The 12,548-nt window shown below is 30.6% G+C and overlaps 1 protein-coding gene across 10 annotated transcripts in view; it reads right to left on the bottom strand.

The window, feature by feature from the left end:
• LOC129953806 (proteoglycan 4) overlaps positions 1-12,548 on the bottom strand; it is a 127,362-nt gene that overhangs the window by 25,873 nt on the left and 88,941 nt on the right. For all 10 annotated transcript variants that reach the window (XM_056067274.1, XM_056067270.1, XM_056067273.1 and 7 more), the window contains 2 exons: positions 5,437-5,612; positions 5,187-5,363 (listed from right to left, as the gene is read on the bottom strand). In XM_056067274.1, coding sequence (XP_055923249.1) covers positions 5,187-5,363; positions 5,437-5,612 — 353 coding nt within the window. The remainder of the gene's footprint in view (positions 1-5,186; positions 5,364-5,436; positions 5,613-12,548) is intronic.

Genomic DNA, 12,548 nt, shown 5'->3' with positions numbered 1-12,548 from the left:
AAACCTTAACTAACCTTTCTTATTGTTATGTCACTACGAAAAAGTATGTATTTATTATTATGAATTTCTTCTACTATTAATATACAGCTCCGGAAAAAACATAAAAATGTTATTTTAATTTTAAGTTTTCTCAAGAACTAATGAACAGATTTCAGTAATTAATATTTGATGATCCAAAATTGAATTGCTTCTTATTGTTGTTAGTATTCAAAACTCAATATCTCGAAACTGGGTCACAATTTAAACGAAAATCAAATATAAAGGGTATACGATTATTAAAAAGCTTTGAATAAATATGTAGACAAATTTTGAAACCAAAATTGTATAGCACGCGTACGATAGCTTTGGCGAAGAGATATAATAACTGTTTCTGGTAAAGACGCTTAATACAAGCATTTTGCAATGTAGAAGTTTGGTCTCAATTCCCCTCGTAAAGGCACAAGGCCGTAAAACAACACTCCACATTCATCAATATAATATGGTACTTTCCTTTTATATACATTTTTTAAAGAAAAATATAAGAACGACTTGTGATCTCAAACAATGGAATTTGTATTAGATGTAAAAAAGGTATACACATTTTCAATTATTGATGGAAAATAAAGCTTGGGACAGCTAAAGATCTTTGACCCTCCCGGCGAAAATAAAATGTGTGTTATCGCCAAAAAAACATCAGATTTTGAACATCAATGACGAACTTAACGAACTTCACAGTTACACAGGCACGAACGATAAATTCATTGACCAGACTTACATACTTCGCATTAGAAATTGACGTGACTATTTTTTACTATCTCCTGACATACATAAATTTGTGACTGGAACGTGTAATTCTGGGTTAAAATTTGACCCTGAAAGTAAATACCAAAAAAGAAGTTTTAACAATCTCAAAAACCAAAAATAGAGCAGCCGAAATTTTACTAAACAGTGAAGCCAATCTTGTAAGAAATAGGAGTTTTATACATACGTATAAAAAACAGAAACACTAAATGAATGCAATAAGTGTATTAAGATCAAATCACAAAAGAGGCATGCTTCCTCTGTTAGCCCACTACTTGTTCTCACTATAAGCTTAGGGCTGGATACAAATGTTATTACATGCAAAGTTTATCTTAAAATTAAAGAAACTTTTGGGGTTAAGGAAGAAATAAAGTTTAACTATTTTTCAATATCTTAAATACTAGGAAACATAGAAACAAATCGTTTTCAGTGTTTAATAAATAAAATGCATGACTGGTTCGCAAAAACTTGCTCCTTTATGCAAAGAGTCTGTTTAAAAAAGAAACTATATAAGATTTAAAAATATACCTGTAAAATAAGTTTGTCTACAAAGATATAAATGCCATTTGATTTGTCAAAAAAATCGTCATTTTTTGTTTGAAATTCGGTAGACCGGTTTTATTTAAATACATTTTTTTATATATACAAATTTTCCATTTTTTCTTAAAAATATTCTTGTTATACAGGTTGTATAGTGATTGAATAGAAATTTAGTCTGGAAGAATCATCATAATATACATATATTATTTCGTTAGCATGCATCCCTTTTTCGGCTCTCATACGGAACTACTTTTAACAAATAAGGTGTCAAAATAAAAAGAATTTTCTGTAGACAATGCGAATTGTATTTTATTGAATACTAATTTATAATTAGTTGAAAAAATATGAAATACCTTTGTATATGAAAACTATCATGAGCAAAATTTTTTAGGGCAACCGGATGCCGATCTTTGTAAAGAAGTAGAATATGGGGGTAGTTATACGTTTGGATATAGTTATGTATATTTTAGCTGGTAGGTGTTTTGCTTTTATTTGGCATAAGTTTTTCTGCAATATTTGAAGATTAGATTTGTTTGACCTTTAAAGTTTTTTTTGGTAGATAATTGGTAGGTGATTTTTTTCAGGATGTGGGTTTGATCTCAAATTCAAATTTAAGATATAAAGGGTATTTGTAGGTAGGCAGGTATTTCATAGGGAATTCCTACTAGTATCCGGACAGTGATAATATCCGTACATTTAGTAGGTAATTTGTTTGAGATTAGTAGATAGGTAGGTATAGTTTACAGTATAAAGTTTAAAATAAAAACAAAAATTAGTTCTTTATGTTGGTCCAGATAATTTGAATAATTTGATAGTTGAAATGTACGTTTTTATTTATGTTCCAATTCTACTTTTGTTGTAGGTATAATTTTTAATTAATAACAATACACCTTAGAGGGCATAAACAACATAAAATAGCATAGGTATATTTAGGTATTTAGGTATGTATGCATATGTTGTTTCCTGTTGTAAGTACCTTTAATACAATTTTGTCAACTCGTCTGTTTTATGATGTGTGACTTTAAGAAAAATCCAATTAAAAGTTTTCATTTTGTTTATTAACTATTATTAAGTATAGTTTCGTAAATGTAGTAAAGAAGTAGGTATTTTTAACTTTCCATAGGAATTTATTGTTCAGAGTCGAACTAAAAGGTTTTTAAAGAGATGTCTGTGCATGCGTGTACGCGTTCGTTCATACGTCAGTACGTTCGCGAAGTTTTTTTCGTCGTCCATAGCTAAAGAACAAGTAGAGTTATCGACTTCAAATACATTTTTTTATATATATAATTTATACAGATAATGAAGCATAAATATGCGAAAAGGGCTTTAAGAAAAAATTAGTGTATGGTTTTCTTACCATAGCAATTTTAAAACGTTGGTTAAAATTTAGTTGACACAAAATATCTCACGAAGCAATAACGCTAGAGACTTGAATTAAAATTTAAATAATATATTTTAACGTGATACCAAACTAGTATATTTTTGAAAAATTCTTCTTCTAAAATTGACTCTACCTACTACACGAAGAGAAATAAAACCCCGTTTCGAACAAATCTTGGCGGGCAAGCTATTGTACTCTCCCATTCTGTTTATCACCTTTGACACTTAAAGCTTAAAACTGGTTTTTCAACATAACTTATCTCGGGTTATCTATAGCAACATTAAATTATTTTTTTTTTCGTAAATTTCCTTGGAAAGTTACCCCGAATTTAAAAAATTTGCTCTGACAGAAAAAAATTGCATTTGCTAAAATTGAGATATCTTACCATTGAAACAGTCATCAAATTTATGTAGGTAAATACAATTACAAAGTCTAATATTTCTCTAAAAATAAAGATCCAAACAAAGTTTGTGTTAGTTTAAAAATGGGCCAGGGTAGGTTTACTTAAATAAAAGAAAGCATTTCCTTATATCCTTGATAACTTACTATTGTAGATAGATTATAATAAATATACCTACATATAGCATAATATCATAAGAACTTAAGTAAAACTGTCTCCAAATTTGTCCTTGAATCACTTTTTTTTACCGGAAGTTATAACTACCTACAGGTACTTTATAAACTCAATTATTTGTATTAATTTTTAAAACAAAAGATTTTAAAAGTTCCTCATCCCATTTACAAAATTCACTACCATTAAAAATCGTCCAAACTAAAATTTCCTTAAATTATGCGATAATAGGTAGGCATGTTTACTATCTTTTTATATGTGTACAAAATTTAACATGCATTCAAATATTTAATTTCACTATAAGCTGTCAATAATTGTGTAACCAGCTTTTCAATTGCGTTTAGTATCAATCAATAAATTTATTTATTAACAAAAAAATCGTTCTAAGACTTTGAAGATTAAAACTTCTTTATGCTGGATTTGAAAACAAATTGTATGAAAGGTTCAGGCGATCAAATTTTTAAAAAAATTAGTCATTATCTTTTATTTCATAACAATACAATACCTACATATTTGCTTGCCTATAAAAGATCAAGTTATAATTTCCTAATACAATCCTTAAATCATCAAAAATATAAAATCTCAACCAAAGAATATAAAATTCCTTTCCTACACGAAATCGCAATTCACCTGCTTTTGTCTTATCATCTTTGTATAGAAAGTCTACCGTTTTGCGTGTGTAAAAATAGCTGGGCACGTTAATGAACTATTCTTTATCCGTTTTAGACACCTACCTAACTACACCACCAATGGGCGATCGCTTTACAATTCAAACATACATGTTCTGCCTCTTATTTATCTTCAGATAATTTATTTTAAATCCTAGTTCTTCTTATATGAAATTAAAATAAAGTTATCGAAAGGAAAAAGCTTTGAACGAACTAGTTGAATACACAAACAATTGTTTTCGTTAAGTATGCTTACAAGTATTTTTCATTTCCGGGATTAAATGTCCTAGGATGAGTTGTCTTGGGATGAATTGCGCGGTTTTCTTGACAAATCAAATGGCATTCATATCTTTGAAGACAAACTTATTTTACAGGTGTATTTTTAAATCTTATATAGGTAATTTTTTAAACAGACAATTGTCATACAGGAGCACGTTCGTGCGACCCAGTCGTGCATTTTATTTTAACCGTTTTCATAAATTTAATTTTTACTTTGACAAGTTTATGTAAAATTTGGTATAAAGTGTGGAATCCTGGCTTTTGGCTTAAGGTTTTCCATTCTTTTTAAATATTTTTTTTTAGATTTGAAGTCAATTTCTATAAATTTTCCTTAACGAAGGGAGGAAGACATTACCTCTTATGGTAAAACATTTCTTATATTAAGCTCCACTACCAAAAACCGTTATTATATTCTGTCGCAAAAGTCATCGTTTTCTCCTCGGAATTAGTACCATAAATATTTTATTAATTACTATTTTAGCCCTATTTTTAAAGAAAGAAAAAACAAATCAAAATAAATAATACCATACCGATGCAACGAAGGGAGGGATAATCGACTCAACATCAACAGATCCGCAAGAAGTGATGATATTAGAAAAATAGGACTTGCCTCACTTGAAAAACATATTGATGAATCAGGGCGATCTATTTTGAGCGATTGGGGAGTTATAAAGACTGAGCTATACCAAAACAGTGAGATGACTTAACATAAATAGGATCGATAACGATCTGCATCTTATAATAACAAAAAAAAAAAACAAATAAAAATCTGATATTTTATGATCACCCTGAGGACAAGAAAATAAACTCATTAGAATTACGGTATAAACGGATATAAAACAAAAGTTTTCTCGTAGTTTCCAAATAATTAGAACTATCTACATCAGAAGAATAAAATGTTCACTTTTTTAAATAAACTAACATAAATGGGAAAAGTTATCTCTAAGGAGCAAGTAAGTTTACTTACATTTAATTGTTTTACTTGGACTTCCTTTTTGTGGACTACCTTTTTGGGGACTTTCATGTCTCGAAGCAGCACTCTTCTTTGGACTGCCTCTTTGTGATTCTGATTCTCTCGATTTTGGAATAGCTGGCATTAGCTTTTCTCTGGTTGGAGAAGGCAAAAGAGCACCTTCTTCAATATCTTCACGTTAATGATATAAAAGGAAATTACGAAGATTAATTTAATGTTTTATAAAAATAATTTGAGTACTTACCTGAACCAGTTGTTCTTTCTAAATGATGACGAATAATACTGTAACGTGCTGGCAGTGATGATTCATCTTTGTTTTCCATCAAATAAGCCGGACCAGGAACCCTAGGCTTATACGTTGATTTTATTGGAGTGAATTTCTTTTTATTTTCTTTTTCTTTTTCTGCTTTTGTAATTGGCCTTAAAAAAATACAAAAAGTAAAAGCTTGAAAAGAATGGTTGGCTTTGTAATAAATTCAACATCAAAAGTAATTATATATTTAGGGATGCACAGAAAGGCAAATACAAATTTCAAAAGAATACTTCATATTCATCAATGGGTTTCATAAAATGGTTGTGTATCTACAAAAACTTATAATTTTTAGAGCATTTACTTAAATCACATCGCCAAAAATTGGATGATCCCAAAATTTTGGGTTTATCTTTGCAAAAACAGGATACTTCAGTTTTGACAAGTTTCACACTTCTGCAATGGTTAAAATATGGATTCAGTTGGGAAATATTTATTATATAAAATGGACGGGTGCGGCAGCGTGGTGTCTTGAAATGAACCACTCGCATAATATGTTGAAGATTTTAAATCAGAACGAAAGTATGAAAAAACTGCAGAAATTAGCCAAATTAATGAAAATTGCGGGATTCCATTTTGTGGTCAGTACGCCACAAAGTGTTGACACATAGACAAATTTTGATCACAAAATATTTAAAATTTAATAATTCTTTTATCAAAGAATTTACACAACTGAGTGTTTTTATCCAACCGTTTAGGTGTGAGGGAAAGTTTTCTAAGAAAAATCAAAAAAACAGAGCAAAAATATTAACAAATAAGTTATTTGAAATAATAGTCCAGTAACTATATAAATACATGGAACAATGCATAGTAGGTACATATGTAGTTTTGTGGGCTCAAAAAGAAGAAAGTTCAGTTATTTTGAAATCGTAGAGTAAACTTATGGGGAAGAAACCAGCACATAAAAGCTAACATCAGCAATACTTGAATAAAAACTAGAATTTTTCAAGGCCTTGTCGAATTTTCCTATATAACCTTCAGTCTTTGAGTTCGAAAACCAGGATTACTTTTAAGATCAACGTCAAGATACCGGATACCGTAAAAAGACTTCTTGACTAAAAAAATTTAAGCGGATGTAATTGTTTTCGATTTTTCCAAAAATGAAAATGTAGTTTTTTATTTGGTTTTTGTGTTTAATCGAAAGTACGGAAGTAATAATATAAATGTACATTTTGCGGTTTCAGGAGTAAACGTAAAAATGACCACCACGCGAATTGTTGCAAACATCGATTCTTTTACACGTTATTTTCAACCATTTTTTTGACACATATTCTCTCGAGTTGTGTGGCATGTGGCACCGTTTTGTTGAAACGACAGGTTCTCCAAGTCGTATTCTTTAATAGCAGGCAAAAAAAGTCCGTTATCATAGGACAACGCTCCGAATTGATGGATTCTCAAAAACCGCAAATACAACAATTTTGTTTATTAACATACTCACCGAGTAAAAAATGTGCTTAGACTCTGGAGACGATTTTGTTCGAAAAATAGCAAAACATCTAAGACGTTTTGAATAGCTAGCTTCAGTTCTTATGTGAGCTGAATTTATATGGATTAAGGTGTAGATCGAAATCAAAATACGTCATAACGATACGTACAACGTAAGACAGTTCTAATTAGCGAGAACGACTAGGAATCGACACATTCGGGTCTTCGGTAGCACTTTCACTTACAGCAGCGGTTCTTAAAATATCTGTAACCAATCCAGCCTCAAATTTCTTCACAATTATGCAAATCGCTTGTGTAGTTGGACGATTATGTAAACCATAATCTCCTCTTAAACCACGATATGTGGCTGCGGCAGAATCGCCATTGAAGTAGGTTTTAACAATTTGCATGAGTTGTCCAATAGTTAGGCGATCCATTTTCGTAAATGTCATGTGAAAAAAATTGGTTTAACAACTTAGTTTGACAAATGTTGAATTTCAGTCCTATACTTTTGAAACCGCAAAATGGATAACCCGTTACAATTAGTATTCTCACCGACAGAGAAAACATGAAACATTCAATAACAAACAAAAAGAAGTAATGTTCATAAAATGATTTGGGAAAAGTTTGAATGAAGTAGAAAAAAGAATAAATGAAAGGGGTGGGAGACTCACTTAGTGGCCAGAAGAAATTAATTTTAAATTCGGACACTTATTCTTCAAAAAGTCAGGCCACATGAAATGGACGTTGATCTCACCTAATGCAAAGACTAAATACGAAAAAAACCTATTCATCACAAACCAAATTAAAACCATCCAGAACTGCCTTTAATAATGTAAATTTCGACAGTGTTCACAAACTAGTTAGAATTGAGTTAATCATAACATTAAGAAGAAATCGAACAATCTATTAGATCTCTAAAATAATTCCTGAACAAAAAATTCACCTTTAACGAAAATATAAAAACAAAGATCAATCAGCTTTTAGATTGGTCAAACGCGAATGACCTTATATAAATATAAAAATCTAAAACATATTATTAAAACTAAGCTAAAATCTCAGTAATAAACAAAAAGTCTTCCAAAGAAAAAATATCAGACGAAATCCAAGCTCTTATTTACTCACAAAAATTCTACATAAATTTTTTAAGAAAGTTGCTCCTTGAACCACCTTTAAGGGCAGAAAAAATCTAACTTAGTGAAATAATTAGCTTGAAAACAAAAAAGTTCTCGGATAAAATTCAATGGCGAAATGGAATGTACCAATAAGTCAACAAGACTATAAGGAAAATTCTAGCCAAAAGATCTACTCCTATGGGGTTACTAAAAAAAACCCGATGATCAAAATACTGATTCATGTTGGGAAAGCTCCGAATTCTTGCCAAATACCCTCTGAAACCACGTAAATAAAGAATCCGAGTCAACTACTTAACTACTCCAGAACATATTGAAATAAAAAAAAAATGCAGTCGAAAAATCCCTCCCAGATCTCAAAATATAACAATCCATTATCAAATGTACAATATGTAAACATGCACAAAGAAACATCAACAATGAACTAGGTGGCTCTTCGGAATTCTGGTCATGAATTAAGTACTTAATAAACTTGAACACAGTTTAGTCAAAGTAGTAGCATACACCGATTGCCGATTATATAAGTTTGCTAGTGACATAAAGTTCCTAACCACTATTAGCGTGCAACTAAACCCAGCCTTATCTAGGATACAAAAAACTGCAACTTAATCTCATAAAACAGACCTAGTACTCTCCATAATAATGAGGAAAATATAAGACTAAATACTTAGGAGTTATCCTCGATAAAAAAAATGAACTGGGTTCCAAATACACTAGAGAGCTAAAAAAAAATATTTGACTTATGCAGTAGAATATAATAATTATAGTAGATGTAATTGTTTCCAGTTTTCTAAAAATAAAAATGTGTTTTCAGAATTTGGAATTATTGACAAAGACATTGATTACTGAAGAAAATAGTATTCCATTCAGATAATTTTTCTATCGTTTTTAAAACACCTATTGCTAGAAAGGAATTCTGGCTTTGAGAATAGTTATATCACAACTGCTAGTTATGTGTTCCACTTGTTTTCCAATCTTTGATTTTTCACGTCAACTCACAATTCAAAACGCCCCTTGTAGGGGGTTATAGACCTCCACCCTATACCATTTTTTTTTTTCTTTTGGGCCAAACTTCTTACTCCAGAGTTATGGTATATCTTATTGCATCGTCTATTTTCGTTATTTTATTATTAATTAATCGGTCTTTTGTAAACATCGTATTTTATCTATTTTTTTAACACACACCGTAACATCTACAGACTTTACGCTAAAATTATTGCGGTTTTTTTACTTTTTGCTGTTGGTGCTAGACCTCGGAATTTCGATTACTAATAGGCCAATATCATAACCAAGTGGCGAAAAATTCAGAAATATTTCATTTAACGCTTCTTCTTCCATTTAAATGCTAAAGCTACTGAACTTATTAAATTTTTTTTAGAAATCTATACTATCCTATACTAATATTATTAATGCGAAAGTCAGTTTGCTTGCCGGTTTAACTTGTCACAACGGAACAATATCATCACACGATTTTTTGTGGGGAAGTAGTTTCGAGGTTGGGAAGTGTTTTAAGCTTCTTTTTATAGGGCAAAAATATCTCATTGCTAGCTTATTATAGAAGATCGACCGATAACCATTAGGGACTTCCAGCATTTATACATATTAACTTCATGTTGTCTATCATGAGGCGTTTCTTCTTGTATTTAGTGGGTTCGTTACAAACTACATTCCTATCTAATTTCCTATTAATTTCGCTTTATCTTTTCAGCAGAGAATATCAATTATTAAAAGTACAAGACAGTGGTCACATTGCTTTTTTAGCTTTCATTTGTTTTCATAATTGAAACATTTGTTTCGAGATTTAAAAGCTATTAACTGAGACAAATGTGTGTTTGCTGTCAAAATGAAGCTGATTTGCTGTACTTAATGAACACATTATTAACTCAAAACTTTTCTTTTAGTTCATTTTTAATTTTGATGATGATTGATTTCACATTTAGAAACATAATCGTTACTATGAAATCGTTCCATTTTATTTGTGCTTTCAATGATTAATTCTAACCTCTAATTCTGGATACCAATAAGGAAATGCTTAGTTCTATTCAGAAAATAATGTTTCAATGACAGGCATTACAGACGAGTACGATAACTTTAGCGCCAAGAAAAACTCAACTAAACATCTAAAAAACATATTTGAAACCTTTCTTAAAAGCCAGAAGTTGTTATAATAAATATTTGTTTAAACAATTGACTTCAAAGTCAAAATATATAAAAAAAGAAGTTAATGAAATCAGTTTCAGTATTATTTTTTCTCATTATAATAAAAAGCAACAAGAAGTAATTGCTATAGATACTCGTTGCTACTCTAATTAATTATTTATCAAACACTAAAAAAACACTAGTTGTTTTTATGTTTTCTAGTTCTCAAGAAAATAAAAAAACAAAGAACTACTTTCGTATCAGATGGGTGCATGTAAATTTAAATTTTCCTTGGATTAAAAAAGCATTGATATTGTACGTATAAACGTATTTACAAATGTCTATTTCCATCTCTTTTTTCTAAGTATACAGTTGTGTACTTGGCAAAACAGGAGCAATCGTATTTGTACCGACAGCGCACGGCAGCATGTATGTTGAAAAAATGTTCTCCAGTTCTACGAGTCATGAAGTAACGAACTACAGCAAAATTGAATATGTTGCCAAAACGTCTTAAATAATAAACGATCTTTTGAACCAGAACAATCTTCTGAAAAAATAAACAATTTCATGCCGCAAAACAACACTCCACATCCATCAATATACGACACTTTCCTTTTATAGAAAGTTCTGCCATAGGGACAACTTGGGATCTCAAGTTATGGAATTTTTACTAGATGTCGATCGAAAAAGTATACCCATTATTAATTGAAGGAATAGAAAGTGTGGATCTGTAACTAAAAGACTTCACGCTCCCGACGTTCGCAGTGAATACATATAAGATATCTTACGACCTCGGTTGTAAGACAAGCAAACATCTTTTACTTAGATAAGTAAATCTTGTTAGAAATAGAAGTTTTGTGGATATATTTAGAAAACAGAAACACTTAATAGCTGCTTTAAATGTATTAAAATCAAATCACAAATGGGGCATGCTGCCCCCCTGCAAGCCCTCTGCTTGAACTCACTATCAGCTTTGGGGTGAGTGCAAATTTGATTGTATGCAAATCTTCTTTTAAAATGAAAGAAACTTTTGGGTTTAAAGAAGAAGTAAAGTTTAACCATTTGTCAATTATGTCAAGACATAGGGAACATAAAAAGAAGTATTTTTCAGGGCTTAATAAAAATAATTATAAATAATCGTGCTTTCTTCGATATCCATAATTATGAGAAAAATAATACTCAGAGTGATTTTTTCAACTTCTTTTTTCATAAATTTTAACTTTGGAGTCAATTACTTCAAGATCTATTTGCTAAAACAACAACTAAAAGGTACAATTTATTCTTCGTATAAGACCTGCTCCTGAAACATAAAATATAAACATAAATATTGCTCATGCTAATTTTGAAGATAATGCCACCACAGGAACTAGTTGTTTATTAAAACCTCAACCTTTAGTTGGAAACTCGGGATAGAAATTATTATTCCAGTAAACGGGAATAATAAGTTTATTCCTAGACCTTTAAAATCAGTACTCAAAATTTGTCGCTTACTACCAGAATTTTTGAGCATGATTGAAACAACCTTGTTTTCATTCGCCAAATACTTTTAATATCATTACGATGTTGCAACATGCATCGTGCTGAGATATGCCGAATATAAAAATAGTTTTCACATACATGTCCCCTTAAGGTTTTAATTTGCCTCCTCCCATAATTTAACTGTGTCAGATCAGAAAACTAGGCTTACTCAAAATCATTGAGCTCAATTTAATTGGACCGTCTATTATCATAAGACCATTTTTAAGTGTTTTAGCAAGTGATCTTATTTGTACTACATTCCATACATTGCGTTCATAGTTTTAAAGATCTTGAAGTTCTTTTTAGTTCTAATTTCATTGACTATATTAATTCGACTGTGAGTAAAGAAATCTTTTTGATAAGATTTGTTAAACGTCGTCGGTCTAATGGATTTCAGGAAAGATCATTGATCTGTACAACGCAACTTCATACGTTTAACCTTAAGGGCGAAAGGTCAATGTACCAGGAGTTAATATGTTGTGTTTTTTTGTCTTTAATTTCATTTTTATTTCATTATTTATTTCTTACTAACTACTAACACTGCACTACTTAATGAGCACATTTTCTACGTTGGCAAATCTTTCGTCGTTGAAAGATTGGTTAAATTTTAAGTGCCGATGTTAATTTTCATTAGGCAAATGGCCACCGCGACCTCTGCGGCACACCACCATCTGATTTTCCACATGTTCGATGACGCTGAGTCACAATTGAGGTTCTATGCCGTTAATGTCCTGAGTTATCTCATACTTTAGCACTTGAATTGTTGCTGGCTGATCAAATTACACCTTTTATTTTTTATAATCTCAAGGAAAGAATTCCAACTGCGGCGAA

Source organism: Eupeodes corollae, chromosome 1, assembly GCF_945859685.1.
Source record: "Eupeodes corollae chromosome 1, idEupCoro1.1, whole genome shotgun sequence".
Lineage (NCBI taxonomy): Eukaryota > Metazoa > Arthropoda > Insecta > Diptera > Syrphidae > Eupeodes > Eupeodes corollae.
Note: the sequence above shows the minus strand (reverse complement) of the source record. Positions and strands in the feature narration are given on the sequence as shown.